Source organism: Chlorocebus sabaeus, chromosome 22, assembly GCF_047675955.1.
Source record: "Chlorocebus sabaeus isolate Y175 chromosome 22, mChlSab1.0.hap1, whole genome shotgun sequence".
NCBI lineage: Eukaryota > Metazoa > Chordata > Mammalia > Primates > Cercopithecidae > Chlorocebus > Chlorocebus sabaeus.
Window position 1 is genome coordinate 99,421,124 of NC_132925.1, and position 26,055 is coordinate 99,447,178.

The 26,055-nt window shown below is 40.6% G+C and overlaps 1 protein-coding gene across 3 annotated transcripts in view; it reads right to left on the minus strand.

Moving 5' to 3' along the window:
* Positions 1-8,825: 8,825 nt before the first annotated feature.
* ENTPD3 (ectonucleoside triphosphate diphosphohydrolase 3) overlaps positions 8,826-26,055 on the minus strand; it is a 40,787-nt gene continuing 23,557 nt past the window's right edge. For 2 of the 3 annotated variants that reach the window (XM_007983737.3, XM_007983736.3), the window contains exons 5-11: positions 24,350-24,500; positions 21,476-21,635; positions 20,245-20,478; positions 14,036-14,308; positions 13,757-13,867; positions 13,183-13,320; positions 8,826-10,171 (exon numbers count right to left, since the gene is read on the minus strand). In XM_007983737.3, the coding sequence (XP_007981928.1) occupies positions 9,935-10,171; positions 13,183-13,320; positions 13,757-13,867; positions 14,036-14,308; positions 20,245-20,478; positions 21,476-21,635; positions 24,350-24,500 (1,304 nt within the window). In that variant the 3' untranslated portion in view covers positions 8,826-9,934. Of the gene's footprint in view, positions 10,172-12,645; positions 12,719-13,182; positions 13,321-13,756; positions 13,868-14,035; positions 14,309-20,244; positions 20,479-21,475; positions 21,636-24,349; positions 24,501-26,055 lie in introns of those variants that run through there. The other variant, XM_073010321.1, reaches the window with a different exon arrangement.

Below are 26,055 nucleotides of genomic sequence, written 5' to 3' on the forward strand. Positions count from 1 at the left end.
GCAATTCTCCTGTCTTGGCCTCCCAAAGTACTGGTATTACAGGTGTGAGCTACTGTGCCCAGACTCATTATGGAATTTTCAATCATGTACAAAAGTAAAGAAAATGGTATAATAAACTCCCACGTACCCATTATTTAGTTTCAACAATAGCCATTTTTGGTCAAGTATCCAAACATGTTCATGTTTAATGGACAATCTTATTTTAACTATAGTATATGGATTCTATACCAGTGCTGTCCAATAAAAATATAATGTAAACTACAAATGAAAACCATGTTTGTAATTTAAAACATAACTTAATTGTAACCTAAAATTTTCTGGTAGCTACATTGGAAAAATATTAAAGAAGTGAAATGTATTTATTTATTTATTTAAGATAGGATCTCACTCTGTTGCCCAGGCTGGAGTGTAGGGGTGCAATCATAGTTCGTTGCAGCATCAAATTCCTGGACTCAACCCATCTTCCAGCCTCAGCCTCATGAGTAGCTAGGACTACAGGCCTGTGCCAAGAGGCCTGCTAAGTTTTAAATTTTTTGTACAGACAGAGTCTCCCTGTGTTGCTCAAGCTGGTCTGGAACTCCTGGGCTTAAGTGATCCTCCCACCTCACCTCAGCTCCCCAAAGTGGTGAAATTACAAGTGTGAGCCATTGTGCCCCACCTGTGAAATTAATTTTAATAATATATTATATTTTACTCAATATATCCAAAATATTATTTTAATATATAACCAGTTTCCAAGTTATTAATGACTTATTTTAATTTTTTTGGTACTAAGTCTTCAGAATCTAGTGTGTACTTTACATTCATAGCATATCTCAACTGGACTAGCTCAATAGCCATATGTGCCTAGTGGCTCTCCTATGAGAAAGTGTGAATATGCTCACCAAAAAGGATTAATGTGAAGCAGATCCCAGACATTTTATCAGTGTGTCCATAAATACTTCAATATGTATCTGTAATAACAATGTCCATATTTTTTAAAAAGGTTTCCTTAGAATTACTTTTTAGAAATACGGTTGTTGGGTTGAAGAATATGCACTTTTAAAATCTTGCAGCATATTATAGCTACTTTTTCAGAACATTAGATTAATTTACACTCCCTTCAGGAGTGTGTGATGGAGCCCATGTCACCCTCATAGTGTGTATTTGGATCACTGACCATGGTTCTGAAATCTAGAGAAAGGCAATAAGACTTCCCCTCTGTTGTAAGAGGTCAAATTTTGTTTTGTTTTAATGGCTTAAAACAAGTTTTATTCTCTTACAGTTCTGAAGGTCAGAAGTCTGAATTCAGTTTTACTGGGCTAAAGTCAACGTTTTGGCTTTTAGAGGTTCGTTTTGGAGGCTCTGAGGGGATAATTTGTTGCCTTGCTTTTTCAGCTTCTCATGGCCACCTGTGTTCCTTTACTTGCCCCTTCCTCCATCTTTCAAGTGCATCATCCCAATCTTTACTTGTATTCATCATACCGCCTTTTCTTCTGTGAGAAGTCAAGTTCTAGTGATGATTCAGAGGTGACTTTTAAGCAGACAAGAGCAAACAGACACAAGCAGGAGCCTGCCAGGCATAGTGGTGTGCACCTGTACTCCTAGCTACGTAGGAGGCTTAGAAAGAAGGATTGTATGAGCCCAGGGCTTCAAGTCCAACCTCAGCAACATAGACCCCATCTCTAAAATAAATGAATGAATAAATAAAATAAAATAAAATAAAAACATGGGCTTCTTGGAACTCTACTTTTATTTAGAAAAGAAGAAAGCAGATGACAGAACATAGAGGGAGGTAATAATAACAAGAGAGAGAGACTTCTGGGTAAAAATGGCTGATAGCACACAAACATCTAAGTGCATATTTTCCTGATGCCTGACTAGAACAACAATGGGGGCTGTCCTTAAATACTTGTCTTGTTTGTTTTCTTTTCTTCTTTCTTTCTTTTCTTTATTTATTTTTCTTTTTTTTTTTTGAGATGGAGTCTCCCTCTGTTGCCCAGGCTGGAGTGCAGTGGCGCAATCTCGGCTCACTGCAACCTCCGCCTCCTGGGTTCAAGCAATTCTCCTGCCTCAGCCTCCCCAGAAGCTAGGATTATAGGCACCCGCCATCATGCCCAGCCAGTTATTGTATTTTTAGTAGAGATGGAGTTTCACTATGTTGGTCAGGCTGGTCTCGAACTGCTGACCTCAGGTGATCCATCCGCCTCGGCCTCCCAAAGTGCTGGGATTTCAGGTGTGAGCGAGCCACCACTCCTGGCACCTCGTTTGTTTTCTATTTAAGGTGAAGGGATAAAAAGCTGATTGGAAGTTTGGAGTTATTGATTCAAGCTTCACTGTAGGATAATCTGACTAGTGAACTCCAAATGCCAGCACATTTGTGTCCTTTCTTCTGGACTACTTGGATTCCTCACAAAGGAAGAATCTTCTGAAGCCCTAACTAGAGGGTGGAGTTAACCTAGAACCTGGGAGTTGATGGAGTTAGAGGGCTTGGAGTCTAAACACTGAATATGCTTTGGTTTCCTTAATCTTGTTGTTTTGGTATGACACCGCCACCCCTAACTGTGCCTTGTGCCTTCCAGTTCCTCTGCTTGAGTTGGGAAGAGGCAGTCATTCATCAGCAAGGAGTAGAACAGATCTCGGAATCACTATTTTTCTTCTTCTTCTTCTTCTTTTTTTCCTTTTCAAGAAGGAGTCTTGCTCCGTCACCCAGGCTGGAGTACAGTAGTGCAATCTCGGCTCACTGCAACCTCTGCCTCCTGGGTTCAAGCGATTCTCCTGCCTCAGCCTCCTTAGTATCTGGGATAACAGGTGCTCCACCTTGCCTGGCTAATTTTTGTATTTTTAGTAGAGATGGGATTTCATCATGTTGGCCAGGCTGGTCTCAAACTCCTGACCTCAAAAACGCCATTCTTCTGCCTCATTCTTCTGTAGCTGGGACTACAGGCGCCCGCCACCTCGCCCGGCTAGTTTTTTTTGTATTTTTTAGTAGAGACGGGGTTTCACCGTGTTAGCCAGGATGGTCTCGATCTCCTGACCTCGTGATCCACCCGTCTCTGCCTCCCAAAGTGCTGGGATTACAGGCTTGAGCCACCGCACCCGGCCTATAATTAGTAGATTTTTAAGGGGACTTAACCTATATAATCTGGGTGAGCCTGATTAAATCAGTTGAAAGTTCATAAGAGCAGAACTGAGACTTCTCTGAGAAGGAAGAAATTCCATCTATGGACTGCAGCTTTAGTTCATGCCTGAGGGTTCCAGCCTGCTCTTCCTGACGGCCTGCCCTACGGATTTAGGACTTGCCTAGCCAGCCCCATAGTCTTACGAGCCAATTCCTTGCAATAGATCTCTTCGTACTGGCTCTATTTCTCTGGTTGAACTTTGACTGATATGCCAGACATATCATTTCATCTGGCAACAGTTCAGCAAGTATCTAAACCGGGGGTCCCCAACCCCCAGCCAGGTGATAGACCAGTACTGGTCCATGGCCTGTTTAGGAACCAGGTGTTGAGCACAGCAGGTGTTGAGCAGCGGGCAAACCAGCATTACCACCTGAACTCCACCTCCTGTCAGAACAGCAGCAACGCGAACTCTATTGTGAACTGCGTGTGTGAGGGATCTAGGTTGTTTGCTCCTTATGAGAATCTAATGCCTGATGATCTGAGGTGGAACAGTTTCATCCTGAAACCATCTGTGCCTCCCCACCCAGCTCCCCACTGTCCATAGAAAAACTGTCTACCACAAAACTGGTTTCTGGTGCCAAAAATGTTGGGGACCATTGATCTAAACAGCAAGGGTTCTTGAAAAAAAACCCCATGATACCATTATTTTGTTTTTTTTATTTATTTACTTATTTTGAGACAGAGTCTCGCTCTTCCGCTCAGGCTGGAGTGCAGTGGCATGATCTCTGCTCACAACAACCTCCACCGCCCAGGTTCAAGTGATTCTGTTGCCTCAGCCTCCTGAGCAGCCGGGATTACAGGCATGCACCACCACACCCGGCTAATTTTTGTATTTTTTGGTAGAGACGGGGTTTCACCAAGTTGGCCAGACTGATCTTGAACTCCTGACCTCAAGTAATCCATCTGCCTCGGCCTTTCAAAGTACTGAGATTACAGGCATGAGCCACGGCGCCCGACCGATTCCATTATTTTACCTAAACAAAAATTAACAGGAATTCCTTGATAATATTCAATGTTCAGATTTCCAATTATCTCCTTATTTTATACTATTAAAAATATTTTTGAACTAATGATTTTTTTTCTAATACCTTTAGAGAGGTTAAAAAAAAGGGCAGGAGGCTCAAGCCGGGAAGAATTTTTTCCATAGTTCCAACAGAGGGCATTCAAGTCTCATGTTTCAAGAGAAAAGACAGTTGTCTCATTTCTATTACACCCTTAGTCATTTAACTCATGGCTTGTCACACAGTAGACTTTTGGTGAAAGTGTGATGAGTGAATAATGAACAAGTAAATGGGTGAAAGAAATATGTTTTAAAACTTGTATTTATTGGCTACATCCATGCCAGGCACTGGCTAAGTGCTGTATTTTCTCTTAACTATCCCATGAGGTAGGTATTATGCCCGTTTTATATATGAGGAAGTCAAGATTCAAGGAGACTGAAAGACATGATGAAAACCGTAGAGGTAATAAGGAGAAAATTCTTGAGTTAACCCAGATCTGTGACTTTATATCGTAGTATAGGACATACAGATAATATATAAATGGTTGAAAAAGGGAACATCTGTAGCCACTACCTAGTTGTAGAATAACACTGTCATCCCAGAAGCCCTGTTGTTATGAACTGAATATTTGTGATCCCCCAAATTTATATGTTGAAGCCCTAACACCCCATATAGGATTTGGAGATAGAGCCTTTGGGAGGGGAGATAACTAGGGTTAGACAAGATTATGAAGGAGTGGCCCTCAAGATATCCCAGAGTATGCTCTCTCTCTTTCTCTCTCTCCCCCCCCCCTCTCTCTCTCTCTCTCTCGCTCTCCCTGCGAGCTCAGAGGAAAGGCCATGTGGACACAGCATAACGGCCGCCATCTGCAAGCCAGGAATTGAGCCCTCACCAGGAATTAGTCAGCTGATGCCTTGATGTTGGAATTCTCAGGCTCCAAAACTGTGAGAAGATTAATTTATTTTGTTTAAGCCACTCAATCTATAGTATTTTATTATGGCAGTTCAAGCAGCCTAAGACACCCATTTATCCTTTTCCAGACACAGCCTCCATTTCCCCCCAAATTTCAGAGTAATAATTTCCTTACTTTTCTTTAGCATTTACCTAAACGTTTACTAAACAGTTTTACCTGTTTTTAAACTTTGTATTAGGCCAGATGCAATGACTCATGCCTGTAATCCTAGCACTTTGGGAGGACGAGGTGGGCGGATCACGAGATCAGAAGTTCGAGACCAGCCTGGCTAACATGGTGAAACCTTGTCTCTACTAAAAATACAAAAATTAGCTGGGCATGGTGGCAGGTGCCTGTAATCCCAGGAGGCCAAGGCAGGAGACTCGCTTCAACCCAGGAGGTGAAGTTTACAGTGAGCCAAGATCGAGCCACTGCACTCCAGCCTGGGCAACAGAGGGAGACTCCATCTCAAAACAAAAACAAAAACAAAAACAAAACAAAAGACAAAAAAAAAAACCTTTTTACTATGTAGTTCTTTTGTTTTCATTGATGTACAGTATTTTCTAGTATGGCTATATTGCTATTTATTTATTCATTTATTCCATGGGATAGGCATCTTGGTTGCTGCTTAAAACATTCTTAGGCATGTATCCTGGTGTATCTAAGACTATATATCACTAAGGTATATACCTTGGACTGGAATTTCCAGGTCATTTTATGTGCATATCTTCACCTTTATTAGACAATACCTCAGTTTTCCAGAGTGGTTGCATTAATTTACAGTCCCACAGCAGTATAGGAGAGTTCTAGTTCCACATCCTCACTTACACTTGGTATTGTCAGACTTTTAAGTTTTGCCAAACGAACGAGCATGTTGTACTATTTCTCTGTAGTTTGAATTTGCATTGTCCCAATAATGAGATTGCGCATCTTTTCATATGTTTATTAGACATTTAGATGTCTCCTTTTGAAAAGTATATTTTCAAGATTATTGCCTGTTTAGAAAAATTGAATCATCTTCGTTTTTCTTACTGATTTGTAGGTGTTCTTCATATAATTTGGAAAGTAGTCCTTTATCAGTTATATATGTTGTAAATACCTTCTTCCACTCTGTGGCTTGTCTTTTCACTCTTTTAATGATGTTTTTTGAGGAACAGAAGTTTTACATTTTAATGTATTAAGTATTTTCTGATGGTTAATGCTTTTTGTGTAGTGTTCAAGAAACCCTTCCCTTACCCAGGATCCTAAAACTGTTCTCCTACATTTTCTTCTAAACCTTTATAGGTTTTTCACACTTAGGTCTTTAAGCTACCTGGAAACAATTCTTGCAAGTGGAGTGAGGAAAGGGTCAAATTCGTTTTTTCTCCATTAAGATATCCAGCTGTCTTGCATTTTCCCACTGCTCTGATGTGACACCTCTGTTATAAATCAGGTGTCTGTATGTGAATGGGTATGTTAGACCACAAAAATCTAAAGCCAGATTCCTAACTACTATATGATACTGCCTTTCTGTGTGAAAGGAAAAGTTATGCAGTGGGTTTTAGACTCGCCCAGGCCCAAAGCTCAAGCCCCAATCCCTATCCCCCAAAGCACTCAGTGGCTGGGTAATGCTGGCATGTACTTTTACCTCTGAACCCATGCTTTTTTTTACATAGTTGTAGTTAGGAATAGACGCTATTTGTGATACTCATCACTTTTATCTTCACCACATATTTCACATCAAAAGACTTGCTTTGGTTGGAGCTTTGGGGTTTGGGGTTCCATAGTTGTATTAGTTCACTGTGACTGTGTAACAAATTACCACAAATTTAGTGGCTTTAAACATCATCTTTTTGTTACTTTATAGTTTTGTAGGTCAGAAGTCACGGTGGGCTCAACCGGGTTCTCCACTTAGGGTCTCAGTAGGCTGAAATCAAGATATGATCTGACCTGGACTCTTATCTGAAGGCTTTGGGTGAAAATATGCTTCCAAGTTCATTCAGGTTGTTGGCAGAATCCAGCTCCTTGCAGCTGCAGGACTGAGGTCTCTGATTTTTTGCTGATACCAGCCAGGGATTGCTCTTAGTTTCTAGAGGCTGCACTTAGGGCCTTTGCACACGACGCCCTCCATCCTCAAGCTGGCAACTGCACGTGGAATTCTTCTCATGCTTTGAATCTCTGACTTCTTCTTCTGGAGAAAATGCTCTGCCTTTAAAGAGCTCATGTGGTGAGGTTAGGCCTACCTGGATAAGCTCTCCATTTTAAGGTCAACTGATTTGTAATTACATCTGCAAAACCCTTTTGCCATGTAACAATGTAACCACATAATTGGAGTAACACCAGAGAGCGAAGGAGAATTCTGTTCACCACAGTAACAGTGCTAGATATGCTACTTGAACTACAGATTTCACAATGGTCTATCTATAAAAATTCTTGTGTGTGTGTGTGTGTGAGAGAGAGAGAGAGAGAGAGAGAATCAGAGAGAGAGAGAGAGAGAGAGAGAGAGTCTTGCAGTCTTGCTCTGTTACACAGGCTAGAGTGCAGTGGCATGATCTCGGCTCACTGCAACCTCCACCTCCCAGGCTCAAGCACTCTTCCTACCTCAACCTCCCAAGTAGCTGGAACTCCAAGTGTGCCCACAACTTCTGGCTAATTTTTGTAATTTTTGGAGAGAAGAGGTTTTGCCATGTTTCCCAGGCTGCTCTCGAACTCCTGGGCTCAAACAATCCTGCCTGCCTCAGCTACTCCCAAAAGGCTGAGATTACAGGTGTGAGCTACTGCACCCAGTCAAAAATTCTTCGGTGTGTGTCAGAAAACCTGAAGTACCTCAGCTTATTCTAACTTCCCAAATGAGTTAGAAATGTTGACTAGGACTTGCCTTCTTGGAGCTTTGACTCTCTTTCTTGCACAGACAAGTTTTTTTTTCTTGCAAACTCTTGGTGATTTGGATGCTGTTTTTTCCCCGCTATCTCTATGGTTTATTGCCCATTCTTAGTCACTCATGGAAACAACCTCAATCAACAAATATGAATAAATACTATGTTCATATCATATGTCCAAATCCAAGATCACACCTAAACGGTATCAGCCATAATAGGCGTTTTTAGATGTCTGTTGAATGAATGAGGAGTGATGCACAATAGGCTTTGCCCTTAAGAAGCCTACTGTCTCTTTTAGAAATAAGCTGTACACATACACCAAGATAAATGACAATATGAGGACTTATGTGGCTGGTTTTGAAAAAGTGGTCCAGGAGATACAGCATAGTATATGTGTGCAAGGAAAGCTTTGGGAAGACTTACAGGAAGGAACTGGATCTTGAGAAATATACATGATTGCTTCTCAATCAAATATATATGATTGCTTCTCAATCATGTATTGGTGGGAGGATGGGAGGATGATCTAGCAATATAGTAGAGAGGATGGTGTGAGCAAAGGTACAGTTTGGGATAGGAGTAGCCATTCTGGATGAGAAATAAGATTTGAGTGTCAGGTTGTGGCCTCACAGAGGCTTAGAATTTCAAATAAGGTACAGAAGTGCTTGACTCAATAATCTCAAGCAGTCAAAGGTTTATTGAAGTAAAAGCACTTTGAACTCTCTGGAATAAAGGTGATATTAATAAATGGGTTTCTTAATTCACTAGGGAAAAAATTTTCTCTCATAAATATCACCTAGAGTCCTTAGGAGGAAGAGTACCATATGTAAGTTAACACACACACACCCACTGCAAGTCAAAATAAAATAATAGTTCTTTATTCCATATTCAGCTAAGAAACAGCAATATGAAATAATGCTGATTTTTACTTTGTAGCCATTGGATTTGCTGGAGTTCTTTCTCATTCGACTTTGGAGATAAATATTCCTGCAGCTTCCTTTTCTTTCCCCAAAGTCAAGACCTATGACTACTATGCAGAGAGGTCTATGATCTAGGAAAGTAATTGGCTAGTAAGTCATAAAGTAGGATGTTCTATGACAACATCAAGTATACTGTGGGAATGGTGACAAAAATATATACACCATGATAGCAATGGAAAGGCAGCCCTTTGCTAAACAAAAGCCTAGCAAAGGCAGTAAAATCTGGAATGCAACAATCTTGCTAGGGATAAGTGTGTTTTTATGGGAGGCATAGCAATACAGTGGTGAGATGAGGATGATGACAAACACAAAGGTTGCAATCTAGTGACCAGAGCCCTAAGTGGGAATTCCACTTGGAGAATGGTCTATAGTTTTCTGGGAGACTGTTTTTATGTTTCTGTGCTTCGGGATCCACCTGTATGACAGAAGCCTGGCTGTGGCCACTGCCCTGAGGGAAATAAGTCTTCTCCCCCAGATACTATATTCTACTGATCTGAGGGAGTTCACTGCTTATGAGATTGCTACAAGAAAGTCTTAGTTAAAGACCAATGGGAAAAAAACTATAAAATGAGATATCTGATTGGGCCAAATGCTTAATGGGTATCCTGCCAGGAGGAATACTGAGGGAGGGAAATAGAAACTGAGCCCTGAGGTCAATTCTTCAACATTAAGCTGATACCCTCTCAACTTACTCTTCCTCTGGGGGACTTAAAATAAAGAGCCTGATCTTGGTGGCCTGTCTCTTCTCTGTTCCCCAATAGATCAGCACGTGGGTAGTGAGGTCTCTGAAGAGCAATTTGCACAGAATAGCCAAGGGACGCCCCAAGAGGTACTGTGGCAGAAATCAGTATTTGAGAGGCACGTGACCTAGGTGTTTGATTTTAGTTAGTTGTATTTCCTGAAGGCAGCCACTTTACCTGTGTTGCCTGGTGCCACCCAGGCTGACTCTAAGCAGCCATTGGACTCCAGGAACTGCTTTGAAGGCTCAGTCAGAATCCACTGCATGGTCAAAGGCATGCTCGGAGCGCCTCTTTTTTCTGGATGCTGAACACAGGTACGCAAGAAATGCCAGACACAGCAAGGCTGCCGCTGTGAAGAAAGCGAGGGTGCCCACAAAGACAGGTGGTTCTATGGGCAGACGGATCAGAGGGCTTTCAGCTGGGATCTGGTTGGTCAGGCTGAGCATGTAGCCAAGAGACCAGGCTATGCTGCTATTCCCCACCTGTGGAGTAGAGGACAAGGCTCAAGGCTACAATTACATACCAGAGGCATACCACTATCAACCTCACAAAGCTCCCATGGGAAATTGTGGCCCAAAGAGGTCAAAGGACTTGCCCAAGTTAAGACACCACACTGTAGCCACAAAGACTTGGGGAATCTCACCTCCAGCACTGCAGAAGAAATAGTCAAAAGAACAAATCCTCACAATCTTGTCATAGCCAAGAGTGAAGAAGGCACAGTTAATAATAGTGAAAGTGTTCCTGTTGTCCAGGAGCACAAGAGTGTTTGTGGCTAGAGAAAGAGGCTAATGAGTGGTTTGCTGATCCCAGGACCAGTTTCTAAGAATAGGAAATCAGCCCAAATGGGAAGCTGACTGTCAATTTCTTCTGGTTGTTCTATCCATTTTTGCTTTACATGTTTTTAGGGTGTTTTATTAGGTGTATAAATGTTTCACCTTTACAATCTTCATAGTGAATTGAACATTTTATCATTATGTTGTAACCCTTGCTGTCTAGAATGAGGCTCTTTGTCTTAAAGACAGCTTTGCCAGATATTAAATAGTTACACCAGCTTTCTTTTGGGTAGTGTTTGATAATTTAAAAAAGTTATCTTTCAATCTTTCCATGTCTTTATGCTTGAATCACGTTTCTCTTATAAATGGCACCTGCTTGATTTCTAAAAATTCAATCTGACATCTGTCTTTTAACTGGTAGGTTTAGTCCATTTATAATTATTGTGATTATTAATATATTTACACTTCTTTCTAATATCTTACTTTTAAATTTTCAATTAGTGCATATATATATATATATATATATATATATATATATATATATATTTTCTTCTTTCCTGCCTTAAAAATGATATCTGTGGCCAGGCATGGTGGCTCACGCCTATAATCCCAGCACTCTGGGAGGCTGAGGCAGGCGGATCACCTGAGGTCAGGAGTTCAAGACCAGCCTGGCCAACGTGGTGAAACCCTGTCTCTATAAAAATACAAAAATTAGCCAGGCATGATGGTGGGTGCCTATAATCCCAGTTACTCAGGAGGCTGAGGCAGGAGAATTGCTTGAGCCCAGGAGGCAGAGGCTGCAGTGAGCTGAGATCACGCCATTGCTTACTGCAACCTCCACCTCCCAGTTTCAAGTGATTCTCCTGCCTCAGCCTCCTGAGTGGCTGGGAGTAAAGGCGCATGCCACCACACCCAGTTAATATTTTGTATTTTTAGTAGAGACATGGTTTTACCATGTTGGCCAGGCTGGTCTTGAACTCCTGACCTCAGGTGATCCACCTGCCTCAGCCTCCCAGAGTGCTGGAATTACAGGTGTGAGCCACAGCACCTGGCCTTTTTAATGTAAATTTTAAGCCACAACATCATTTATTCTTACTTCCAGTATTTTTGTAACATCTCCTGGATTTATTTCTCTTCTTATTTTATTACTTCCATCAAAAATATTTTCAATGTAAGTCTTTGTGCAGCAAATCTTCTTAAGTGTTTTTACACCTTCACATTTTTATTTTTATTTATTTATTTAGAGATGGAGTTTTGCTCTTGTTGCCCAGGCTGGAGTGCAATGGCATGATCTCGGCTCATGGCAACCTCTACCTCCCAGGTTCAAGTGATTCTCCTGCCTCAGCCTCCTGAGTAGCTGGGATTACAGGCATGCACTATCATGCCCGGCTAATTTCGTATTTTTAGTAGAGACAGTGTTTCTCCTTGTTGGTCAGGCTGGTCTCGAACTACCGACCTCAGGTGATCCACCTGCCTCGGCCTCCCAAAGTGCTGGGATTACATGTGTGAGCCACCGCACCCAGCCTACATCTTCACATTTAATTACTAATTTGGCTGGACATAACATTCTTTATAATTAGAAAAAAGGAACTTTTAACTTAGATACTATATCAACTCAAACTGGCATTCAAATGGAAAGCCATTCTCAATTCTTATAATATACTTTACTGGTAATTAGACTCATTAGAAGCAAAGCTTAGAGAGTACATGCTACCAACAGTCCTTGTGTCTCCAGACATCCTTATTTTTTTGTAGATGACTCAATTTTATTTATGTAAAAGTAGAGAGTCAGAGGCCTAATGCAGGATATTGATTGATTTAATCTAATTATTGCTGAAGCTGGTATTGAACAGGCTGACTCCAGACATCCTTCAGGCTTCGTATCAGCTATTCCTGAAATGAGAAAATTCTCTGGAACCTGGGGAACATAGTGCTGGCTGAACATATTCGCAAGGCTGAGCCCTGCCTGAAACAAGGTATGGAGGTCCTTTCACCTGTCACCAGGTGACAGCTGTGATTCCAGCTTTGGACCATTCTGGTCACTTGACCATCATATATATATATATGTATGTATTTATAGATATCTATAAATATACATATTTTTAGATATATTAAACCCTGAGCTAAGAATATCTTCCCCATCCCCCAAATCTTTGTCAGTAAATGTAATGACTTCAGGTTCATTCAAAGAGAAAATGTTTATTTAATGCTAATGTAAATCCATCAGGCTCTAAGGCCTGTATCTTACTCCGACATCTGCATAAAATGGAGAAGAATTAGTTACTATCCTCTTTTAAAAATGGTTACATTTAAAGCTTCTTTTCAGGATGAAAAGTCTCATATCCTTAATTCATATTTATTTATGAATTCATATTTATTTACGAATTCAACAAACATTTACTAAGCACCTTCTAGGCTCTATCCCTTGTGCTGAGTGCTGGGAATATGAAGATACCAAGACAAGTCTCTGCCCTCCAGGACCTCCTAGTCCATTGGCCTTTGGCCTCCAGTCTTTTCCAGGAGAATGGACACCCATGAGCAACTCCACTAAATTCTCCACAACCTCTTCTGGGAAACTCACAAGGGATCAGTCTGATCAGCTTCCACCCAGTGAGTTTAACTCGTTAATACCCTTTTACCTTCTACATTTGTTCCACACACATACATACAAATCTCTCTGTTGGGAAAAAGAAGAGAAAATGATTTGTGCTTTGACTTACTTCTTTTTCAAAATGTATGTGGGGCCAAGTCTCCTCTGTGAATTTGTAACCGTTCACAAACAAGTGGTAGATATAGTTGGCTGAGAAGCAGTAAGAGCGGGCGTATACCTCATCAAATTTGGGCAGCAGGAGTGGGAGCTGAAAGGAGGTTTAAAACATCTGAGAGGCAGGGCAGGCAGGTATGTTTTAAAATGAACACCTTGGGTTAAAAGTCATGTTTTAAAGAATCTTATCATCCATAATTTCATAATAGAAAAGACTTTATAATACAATCATATAATTATTCAACATAATTATGAAGATATCACTATATAATTTCACAATATACTAATCTTTAAACTCATTGAGTGCTTATTATTATATGCCAAATATTGTTCTAACCATTGTGCATGTAGTTATAACATTAATTCACACCACAGGTGTGGTAGTAGATTCCCTTATTCTTTTTATTTTACAGATGTGATGGAAATAGAAGAGCATAAAGGCTAAATTCAGAATATACACACATAGAATAGATTCTACCATATATATATTTTTTTGTACTGACATTGATACTTTCTCTTTAAATACTGACCTGACTCCAATTCTGTGAGCAGAAATTCCAGGTGCTGGAGTTGAAGGTGTCCAGGGAAAAGCTACCTGAAAGATTTAAAGCACTGGCTGTGTAGTAGAATCCTGCAAAAGCCTGGAAATAAGTAATACAGAAGGAAATTAGTTCTCAGAATGGGTATAATAGAAATGTTTATGGGTGAGGAATTAGAAGGTGGCTAACAGGTCAGCAGAGGAGAAACAGAAAAGTGAGAAATAAATATTCAACGGGGAAAGAAAGGAATCTTTCAGGTTTTGCTCTTACCACAAACGGCCCTTTAATCTTTGGCTGATAAACCCCATCAAAAGAACACGTTTCTTGATCATGGCAAGCTTTGAAGTCAAATAAGGAAGCCACCTTCTCCTTACACAGAGATGGGTCCCCAGTTCCCTCAAAAGTGATGATATCACTGGGGTTATAACTTTCTGGCCTCTGGTCCACAGTGCACAGGCTATCAAATACATGGCCCATGGTGAAGTTGATGCTATAATCCCGAGGGTAACAGGGATTGGTGAGATGGTTTTTGGTAGGAGAATTCTGTAGGTATAAGAGTAAGGTGTTAGAAACCATGTTTTTTGTGGATAGCCAAGTATCTCCCTTTTGCAAATTCTCTCTATCACTATCCTCCAATGCCAAGAGAGAAACCAAAAATACCATTCTATGTCAGCATGTCTTTGATCATAGGTTGTCTAGATAATTCAAGTGGGGGTGGGGGGAAAGGGTGTGTATGTGTGTGTGTGTGTGTGTGTGACAATTACCTTGTACCAGGCATAGCGCTAGGCTCTCTCTCACATTATCTGATCCAGCTCTTATGATAGCCCTGTGAACCAGGTTTTATGAACTTCACATGTTGAGAAAATGGATATATTTAATGTATCATTTTAAGTAGAATGTCATCTATCTACCTAGCAAAATAATCCAAAAGGTACAAATAAACATATGAAAGTGAAGTCTCCTTCTCATCCACTTGCAGCCATCAGGCCTCTCTCTGGAAACAATCACTATTGCCAATTTTTGTGTATCCTTCCAAAGATGCACATGCAAATATATTTTTTTCTCCCATGCTTTTCTTTTTTTAAAGCCATAAATGGTAGCACTTTATATACCCTATTGTACCCATTGCTTTTCCCACTTAAAAATGTATCTTTGAGATATTTCCATTCATTGTACTTACAGAGTGGCCTATTTTTTTAGTAGCTGCATAGTATTCCACTGTACAAATAAATCATACTTTATTTAAGGAATATCATCTAGATGAACACTGAGGTGGTTCCCAATCATTTTGCCATTACAAACAAATATCCTTGTCACATATAAATCTTTTATCCATTGCAATTTATTTGACTTAAAGATTCAGATAGAGACTTGGTTTTACTTTTTCCATATGACTATTCAATCTTTAATCTACTGGTGCAAAATACTTTATTTTATGCTAAAATCCTAAATGTTGTTGATTCAATTTATGAACTCTTTTCGAAGGAATTGGATTTGAACTATGTTCAACTTAAGCCACTAAGGCATACTGCTTCCCCTATAGTAAAATCTTTTCTTTTAGCTGGGTGCGGTGGTTCACACCTGTAATCCCAGCACTTTAGGAGGCTGAGGCAGGCGGATCATTTGAGGCCAGGAGTTTGAGACCAGCCTGGGCAGCACGGTGAAACCCCATCTTTCCTAAAAATACAAAAATTAGCCAGACGTGGTGGCATGCACCTGTAGTCCCAGCTACTCGGGAGGCTGAGGCAGGAGAATCACTTGAACCCGGGAAGTGGAGGTTGCAGCGAACTGAGATTGCACCGTTACACTCCAGCCTGGGTGACAGAGCAAGACTCCGTCTCAAAAAAATTAAAAAAAAAATTTTTTTTAATTAGTTTTTTTTTTTTTGGTAGAGGTAGGTTCTCCCTATGTTACCCAGGTTGGTCTCAAACTCCTGTGCACAAGAGATTCTCCTGCCTTAGCCTTCCAAAGTACTAACATTACAGGTGTGAGCCACTGCACCTGGCCACCCTACAGTAAAATCTTGACTCAGACATTTAGCCCAACCCTTTCACTTTACTAATGAGGAAACTGAGGTACATATTCAAGTAATGCAATTGTTTAACAAAGGTCAGTGACAAGATTCTGCAAAAATCCTATAAAAGCTTAATATTCATCAAATAGAACCCAAATGAGTGTTTTCCAGAAAGATCTTCATTTGACTGAGAAAGAGGCAAACAGGCCCCTTTCTGCCTGTATGGTATGAAAACAATCTATGATTTTCAAAAGCTGTTACATATAATTTATAGCATATCATACTTGGGTCACCCTATAGCTGAAATATTGGTTGAAAGAAAAAAATATCAAATCAATCAATTGGCTATTTAGTATCTACTTCCAAATCTGATTTATACTTTTTTTTCTTTTCTAGTATAGTCTGAAGGGAGATTTATACTTTTAAAATGATTAAAACTATAAATTATTTCTGGCTTGGTCCAGAGAAGAAACAAGATAACATAAATTATTTCTGACTTAGTACATAGGAAAAGCTTAGTAAATATTAGTTCTTTTCTTTTTTTTGTGTTTGAATTTTTGTTATGGCATTCTTTACATATAATTAGCCAATGTGCCAAGTTCAGGCATTCAACATTCAACAGTCTTCACCGAACTTAGTGGTTGAAGGGCACTGTCATGAAAAAGTCAATCAGCGGGCTCGAGGGAGAAAAGTCCACTAGAAAACTATAGCATAATCTAATTTTAGAGTTAAACTGGTTAAAACTGGAAAAAACAGTGATAGAAACTATTCTCATTAGTGACAGAAAGTTTAAAAAATACACACAAAGAAAATACATTTAACAACAGAGGTACAGAACCAATGATGAAAACTATACATTTTATTGAAGGATACAAGCCAAGAATTAAATAAATGGAAAAACATTGTATAATTCTGGATAGAAATTGTTGATGTCACTAATAAGCACATTTTAACCAAATTAATGTATGAATCAATATAATTACAATCACAATCTCAACAAAAAACTTTCTTTTTTGTTACTACTTCAAATGACTTTGAAGTTCAAGATAAACATCTGAGAGTAGAAAAATAGACTATTGCAGGTAGAACAACATGATATTGGTCCCAAAATAGAACAATGAATGTATAGAACAGAAAATCCAGAAACAGATCCTCATTATCTAAGTACTTATTATTAGAATGTTTTGGAATTCCTGAAGCTTATTTCAAAAAGTCATCACAACATGGGTGGTAATCTGCATGGTTTTAATTTTGTTGGAAGATTACCTATTTGTTCATTTAAATAAAAAAAATACACCTGTCCTTTGAACCTATCCTACAGAAATAAAATCACTGGTTCATAAGGTTATATGGGTAAAAAGGCTTATTATATTATTGTCATAGCAACAAAACAGGACACAGCCTGATGTCCATGAGGAAGGGAATGATTGATACATTATGGGATATTAAATAGTAAAGAAAATAAGTTAATATACTGACCTGGAAAGTGTAGAAGAACAACATATTAAGCTTTGACCAGTGATGGCATTCAGTAAATGGGATTGGAAGGAGGATCTTTCATTTTGACTTTAACACTCTTTGTATGGCTTTAAATTTTTACAATAAGAATGTACTTTCTTTCATAATCAAATGGTCAATTTCTTTTTATTTTTAAGTTATGGTACTTGGAATACTATGCTCTCATAAAAATAATATTTTAAAAGGACATTAACAACACAGGAAATTGACCATAATATATGGTTATGTAAAATAAAAGGTAAATATAAAATTATATATACCATATGAAGCCAAGTTTTTACACTTTCATACATAAAAAAGTGGAAGAAGATGCAATAGTATGATTAATAGTGGTTAATTCTGTTTTTAAAGAAATCCTTTATAGTTTTTGGTGTGCATCTTCTAAATGTTTTTCACTGAACATATATTACATTAAAAACAGAAGACAAATTTCTTACTTAAAAATGGAAAGAAAGTGAATACATATTCCTAATATCCAACATGTTGTCAGAATGAGACTTCAGCTCCAAGGTGACTGGAGACTTATTAATATGAAAGTAATTTGCAAAGTACATATCCAGCTATCATTCTCACCACACTACGTAGTTCCTTGTATTACAGATGAGGAAACAAGATCCAGACTGATGGAATTTACTCAGTCAGTGTTTACGATGCAATAATTTGTGTGAACCTTCCAAGTCAAGGCTTGGCAATACATATTTGACCTATGAAACTGTTGGTCAGGCAGGTCTTGACATGAATTTGTCAGTAATCCTCATCTCATCTGAATCTCTCCTCTTGGATGAGTCAGAAGCCTCTGAGAGCAGAGTCACCCTATCAGGCATCTAGAGGTTACCAGGCAAATTGAAGACATGTGTCCCTGTTCCTGTGAGCTGACTGTGAGAGGATGGGTGTTCACTCCTCCACCCCGAGTGCTGGGCTTACATTTGGAGACTGGCATTCTCATGCCTAAATTAGACCTCAGAAAGGTAAAGTATTTACTTCTTTTCTGTGGACTGCTGGATATATAGATAATCATTCTTTAGCAAACATTGTGTAAGTACAAAAACACACAGACACATGCAGACAGACAGAAACACACATTCCACAGGGCCAGCCAAATTTAGAAGATTAGCCTCTCTGATCCCCACTCACCCTGGAAAAAGCAGGATTTCACCTGAGCCTCCACATTCTACTCCTGCTAGAGTCAGAGCTGGAGCAAAGGACATTAAGCATTGCTAGAAGTAAAGGAGCTGGAGAAAAGAGGATTTTCTAGAGCTTCTCTCCCAGAAAGAAAGAAGCATGTTGGTTGAACTACTTTGATGAGCAAGTGGGGATAAGTAGTGAGTATTGAGACCCCTGATAGGGAGCATTGATTGAGTTACCTGTAGGGCTTGGTTTGGCTGACTGGGGAGGGAAGTGGAAGTTGGGGTGGGAGCCATGGAAGGTGACATAGTTTGGCTTTGCCTCATGTAAAATCGTAATCCCACTGTTGGAGGAGGGGCCTGGTGGGAGGTGATTAGGTCATGGGGGCAGATTTCCCCCTTGCTGTTCTCATGATAGTGAGTTGTCATGAGATCTGGTTGTTTAAAAGTGTGTGGCGTCTTCCCTCCTGTTTCCGCATGTGAGAAGTGCTTGCTTCTCCTTTTCCTTCTACTATGACTGTAAGTTTCCTGAGGCCTCCCTAGAAGCAGAAACCTGTACAGCCCACAGAACTATGAACCAATTAAACAAGCCTCTTTTCTTTATAAATTACCCAGTTTCAGGTATTTCTTTACAGCAGTGTGAGCACGGATTAGTACAGAAGGGTAGTTGAGGGCTGTCTGCAGGCTTCTCACACCTGTTCTTTCCAGGCAGTGCTCACACTCTCCTGACAATAAATGTCCCATGCGTGTGTCCCAGGGCCTCAGCCGTTTCAGGGAGGATTGGGGAGAGGTTTGGAGGAGGGGCCATAAGTGGAAGCTGAGTTCCCACAACCCACCCTGCATGAACAGTGGGTAAATGCAGGGGTCTGAAGTTGTGAGTCCTGCTGAAGATGCACTTTTGTGATCCCCCTCAACTCTTCTGCAGGATAGAGTCTGCTCCTGTCTTCAGTTATCAGAGTAGGTTGGAGGAATGTGGATTAACCTACTGACGTTGGATCCATTTTGTTCCTAGGCTAATTCCCCTGCCTTCGAGTCCCATAAGAAGCCAGGATCTGTGGCTTCTGATTTCCTCATACCCCTCTAGGTAGTCAAGGCCCATCCTCTCAGCCACCTAGCCATGGATGGCTAAGATTGATGTCCCCAGAGCAGTAGCGTTTGGGTCTGGGGTCTCACCTATGGAGTTAGTGCCCTCATGAACACACACTACATAATGTTGAATTTAATATCAGCAACAACTTTCTAGCTGATGCCTGAATTAGCCTTCTGGGCTCTGAAACACTTATCAAATGAATTACTGATCAACATGATCAACATGATGGAATGTGGTTGCTCTAAAGTTCCACTATATAAAGGGTATCAAGCCTGCCTAATATAGACCCATCTAAAAGGAGGCTAAGCCTGGGAAGGCTCTGCCCTCTCCCCCTTCAGCACACATTTCTCCTGTGACCACTAATATTATTTTGTCTACACCCAGGGGAGTCTCAAAATTCTCAGGCTTATTTAGCTCCCGGTTTAAAACAGTTTGTGTCCATAAAGGGATTCCAAGTCTTGAGTCATTTACAAAACATGTGAAGCTCTGGAAATTCCCTAGACTTCTTACTCAAATTCACTGGGAGTGGGCAACATGAGAGGGAGAGGGAGGGGAAGAAAGAGAGAGAGAGGGGAAAGGGACTTGGACCTCCAGGAGTAAATTGGAAAATGGGGTTATTTCCATCTACCTTTCAACTGAAGTGGAGAGGACAGACCCCAGAAGACAGGGCATTCTCCCCTCAGCTCAAAACCTCAAGACAACACCTGCCACCCCCTACCCCCGACTCAAGTACCTGCAGGAGCATTGCCAGAAACTTCTTCTCAGCCTCATTCCGGCCATAGCACTGGAAGCTGTGTGTGTAGAGCGTGTACACGTAGCCATACAGGGACACCTGCATGATGTCGCTGGTGTTCAGATCCACCTTCTCTCCTGCCACGAAGGATATTTGGGTGGAGGCACCACCTAAGTCCAGGGCACCCGTGGTTTCCACTCCATGCGGGTGCACCCACATATGCCAAAGGCTCTTCTGCACAGTGGGAAAAGGAAGTGAGAAAGAAAGCCAAAGGCACCATCTCTCTTTGCCCAAAGTTCTCCACCCAAGCCTCGTCTCCTATTATTAAGAAGTAGGACAGAGAGAGCATGTGAGGCCAATTCTCTCCTTTTCTTTCAGAGGTGGTGAATTCACATGCTTACAAGAGCTGGGCAAGTAACATAGGTAAGTAATAAATGAGTGAAGTAGATTAGGTGTATAACAGGGAGTGGTGGGGTCTGTGGCAAACTGGAGAGTCCACGAATTACACTCTGTTCCCATTACCGTGCGGGAATGTGCATCTACTGTGACCAGTTCCTCCGATTTTTGGGAGGAATGAGGAGGTCAGAAGAAGCTAGAAGTATGGATTTTTATGTGAAATTTCCCAAACGTTAATTGTTGGTAACTATTTAAAAATTTAAAATACATTTGAAGGGGAACAAAATAGGTCTTGGGCTGGATATGCTCTGAGTAACTCCTGTTTTGTGCCCCCTGTAACATGGCAGTTGTCTCTTGGAATCAACTTTCCTCTGCACCAAGGGAGCAGGGAGTGCAGGGACTGGACTGTGAGGAGACCTGGGAACACAGAGTGAAGACTTCCTCCTGTCTCTGGGGACTTAGGGATGCAGACTTCCTGAGGGCTTTGTAAATTTCAAATGGTCATGGAGCCTCTCTGAAGGATTATTCAACTGCCCTCCCAAAGACCCATAGCCTAGTGTTAAATTTAGATCCCACCCCCTTCAATTTCTTACAAGCTAGTAAAGTGATGAGATTCCCTCCCTCCCAAGCATTTAGTCCTATTTACAACCATGTTTTCTCCCCAGCTATATAGGTCTTTCTTAGCTATTGTCTCATAGGTATTTCCCTAATGCATTACATGGTAGGAGTGATACAGGACAGATATCCCTAATGGTATGTACCTCTGCTTAAGCTATCACTCACAAGAGATAGGATAAACAGTAAGATTAAAAAACATGCATTTGTTTCCACACACCTCCAGGAAATTTCCCATTAAATAGTTGGCCGTAATCCATCCATATACCCCTTCCTCTTGCCCAGAAATGATTTGAGCACCCCTAAAGTCAAAGGGCTGGGACTTGAAGTAGCTTCGGATGCTTTCAAGGACTTCATTAGCTGCTGTTTCATTTTGCAACCTATGCAAGGCACAGAACAAACAAGTCTGAGTGCCCAGACAATAGAGTCTTAAAATATATAGTCTCACTCAGGTGAAAATGCAAACTTCCCCATCTGCCTGCTGGCGGGGATGAATGATTTTCCAGATGTGTGCTGTACACCACAATCCCTTTTGCAAGTTGAAGTCTTCTGGGGCAACTGTGAAGGCAAGATCCACTTGTTACCTGTCAAACTGCCAAGTAGGAAAATTGCTTTCAGTAAAAGTACAATTTGTTCTCCCCACCTATATCATCTGTTCATGTATCAAAAGAGCCTCCTATTTAACTGCCATTGCTCTGTCTCAGATCAGCAGAGGAAAGGAGATAGATGAAGGCATAAGAGTGGCATAAATAATCTCTTGGAGGCACCATACGAAGGAACCCTCATCTGACCGGAAGGAAGGGGAGCTTAGTAGGAAGGGGGAAAGGAAGAACATTAAGTTTTCAGCTGTTTCTGCTTCAGTCTTTGGGAGGGCTTCAGCATGAAGGGATATGACAGTCATCATGGCTGTCACTGGATTGAAAAACCATTGGTGTGCTGACTCTTAGACAAGTGGCAACACAGCATTCTATCCCTAGTGACAGAATGTTATGGCATCCATCGCTGCCATTTTATGCTATGAAAGAGCTCACTTGGGAGATTATTTCCTCTTTCATCTGTGGGTTAAGAAAGCCAGGGGCACTGGCTGACTCTTGGCTCAGGAAGAAGAAAGAGCAAGGCTATAAGCAGGATCCATTCCAATTCAGTGGCCAGTTATCACTGCTTGGAAAATAATTCACAGTTTTCCCAGTTTCATCAATTCTCATCCCAGCTAATTCTCATTGTTTTCTTTTCTGTTTTACTTGTCTAGTAATTAAAATATCAGCTAGTTCCTCAGAAGAAATAGATCATCATCAGAAAACAGTTTTACAAGAAAAAGTTAGTACTTAATTTATTCAAAGGAGACATTCACTTTTTCCTAAAGGGTGAGTTTTCTGTTCCATGGTTTTGGTCATGAGCTGTAAATTGCAGAGCCTTTTAATTATTTCTCACTGAAAGACTGGGGGAGGGAGGGGAAGCAACCAAGAAAAAGTCAGGTTCTTAAGAGCTGTTTGTTTGTTTGTTTTGTTTTTGTTTTTAGAGTAGTAGAAGTCTACTTAAGTCATAAGGTCAGAGCCAGTTCAACCAAGAAGTTTACATAGGTACAAACACTACTGGTAAAGCAAAGATATTTTAGAGTAACTTCTACAGACATTTAATGGAATTGGACCAGTATTTCTCCCTGATTATAGTCACTTATCCCATTCATATTGTTGGTATTGCTCAGGTCCTGTGCTGAAACTTGTTACTGAAGTCAAATCCCAGGGAGGGTAAACAGCATCCTAATGTATTCTGAAATGGGAAATTCAGCCTGAAAATGTGAATTGAATAGAGTGAAAGCAGAAGGATTTCACAAACTAAGCCCTAAGCATTCAGTCTCCAAGTTGAAAACTTCATGAGTTGCCCAGGCTGCAGCTGACTTTTCTATAAGTAGCTCTACACGTGTCGTGTTAAGGAAGCATCCACTACAGCAGATGAGGATTTTAGGTCCATGGAATTAAGAGCCTGTAAAGGGGCTGCCTTGCTGTGTTCTCTGAGATTACAAGGTTTCAGTTCCACCCCTGTGGAAAGAACTGTTTTTATAAGAAAGAAAAGGCAAAAGGAAGCAGTTTTTGAGTCATTTCTATTACATGTAAATGAAATAATTTAGAAATACACTGCAGATTCCCAGAGTGAGCAAAGAAATCTGACTTCCTTCCACATTCAATGTGGTCAACCAGGAAATCAGGTTAGAAATGAGAATTATGAGACTATAAGGAAAAGGCCCAGTCTAACGGAGAGCACGTCATGATTTCTTTTCATTATCATGTTAAAGGAGCTCTGTTTGTTCTTTTTTTATTTTCTTAATACTCTGACATAGATAATTTTGCATGCTTGGAATCATAGATAAAGTGCCTTTGAAGCAGAATAAGTGATGTCTTCTTGTGATAAAACCTTATTCCAACACTTGGAGTAGCCTCTACTCTGAGTAGATTTAAGTTTGATGTTTATTTTTGGAAACTGTTTTTTTTAAATTTCAAGGTCAAGGAAATGCTATAATGGAGAAAAAAGAGAAAAGACATTCAAAAACATGCAACTGGGCCAAAAGCCATGACTACAAATTTAGAAGGAACTAATTGAGTGAGTGAAATGAGATGCTTGTTTCATAACAACTCCAAAAGCTTTGACTGACTTGAGGTGCAGACATGCCACTGTTTTAAAGCAGATTTCAGTGGTATTTTGTATACAAGCAGAAGCTACATAGCTGTGGGTTGTACTTACTACCAAACTTAGCTGGTTGTCCACAGGTGTCAAAATACCAAGTGTCAAAACAGCTACTTTTCCAAAGCAGTAGAGTTATATCCCATGAGCGGATTTCATATTACCTCTCTCTTTTTCAAAGTTCCCGGTAAAATCACCAAGAGAGAGGGAAACAATTTTAGAACTGTTTCTTTCTGGGTATTAAAATAAAGACTAAAAGTTTCCCAACCTTTAAAGCCCCAAATTTACAGCAGAATATGGCTTCTTTTTGGGGGGCAAGGGTTGTTCCCAGAAATAGACTTACATTCTTGGCAAGGTTCAACACATTCTTGGTTATTTTGGTCAAATGGGCCCCTTTGTGCCACTTAGCCTTTACCTTAGCAAGCGCATCCCAGCTGTGGCTCCCAGGTGAATGGGGGTGGAGCCGTGGAGGTGAAATGGAACCTGCCCCTTGACTTTTTGCATACAATCCTCAAAGGCTTTGGGGACATCTTGGGGATTATTTCCATAGCTGGAGATTCCAGAGCCTGAAAAGCAAGCAGTCAGCATCTGTCAGCATTTCCAGGAACCAACAGCGGTAATACAACCTTTAAATAAAAAACAGACTGACTTTGAAAATTATTGGGGTTTGGTAGGGGGTTAAAAACAGCTGGATGTGGTAAGTCCTATATGGTCACACTGATCAGTCTACTTGCAACCTCTAAAGGAATGAATTACAATTGTGAAAAAAGTAAGCCAGGGCCTACTTTTAAAAAATGTTTTCGGCCGGGCGCGGTGGCTCAAGCTTGTAATCCCAGCATTTTGGGAGGCCGAGACGGGCGGATCACGAGGTCGGGAGATCGAGACCATCCTGGCTAACACGGTGAAACACCGTCTCTACTAAAGAATACAAAAAACTAGCCGGGCGAGGTGGCGGGTGCCTGTAGTCCCAGCTACTCGGGAGGCTGAGGCAGGCGAATGGCGTAAACCCGGGAGGTGGAGCTTGCAGTGAGCTGAGATCCGGCCATTGCACTCCAGCCTGGGCGACAGAGCCAGACTCCATTTCAAAGAAGAAAAAAAATGTTTTCATTATAAAAATTTCAAATATCAGTAAAAGTAGAGAGAATAGTATATTGAAACTCATGCATCTATCTCCCAGCTTCAACAATAATCGACTCTTATTTCATCTGTACAGTCTTCCACTTGTTCCCCACTAAGCAAACTGCAGATGTTATTTAATTCCCATATTTCAGTGTGTATCACAGAAAGTAAAAATTCTTTGAAAAAGCCCTAACTACAGTTGAATTATTATACCTGTACAAATTAAAAATAATTTATTTTTCTTTTCTTTTTTTTTTCTTTTCTCTCTCTCTTTTTTTTTTTTTTGAAGCAGTCTTGCTCTGTCGCCCAGGCTGGATTGCAGTGGCATGATCTCGGCTCACTACAACCTTCACCTCTCAGGTTCAAGTGATTCTCCTGCCTCAGTTTCCTGAGTACCTGGGATTACAGGTGTGCACCACCACACCTGGCTAATTTTTTTTTTTTTTTTTTTTTTTTTTTTTTGTAGAGACACGGTTTCACCATGTTGCCCAGGCTGGTCTTGAACTCCTGACCTCAGGTGATCCACCTGCCTCGACCTCCCACAGTGCTGGGATTACAGGCGTGAGCCACCACGCCTGGCCAAAAAAATAATTTCTTAATATCGTGAACTCTCTAGTCATGGTTCACATTGCCTCCATATCCATTCTCATTCTCATCCTCTCTGTCTCTTTCTCTTCTTCCTCCTCCTCTTCCTCCCTCCTTCTTCCTCCATCCACCACCCTTTCCTCACTTGTATGAGTCAGGATCCCAATAAATTCTGTACAGTGCAATCTGAAGTCTCTTTCTGTCTATTGGTTCTGCCTTCCCTTTCTATTTTTCCTCCTAATTATTAAAAGTTTTTATTGCAATTTCTCTGTCCTGAAGAATTTCCACAGTCTTGAGTTTGTCGATTGTACCCTCATAATTCAATGAACATCTTTCTTGGTCCTTTGTATTTCTATAAATTGTTAATTGAATGTAGAGGCTTGATCAGATCAGGTTTGAATTTTTTAAAAAATATAT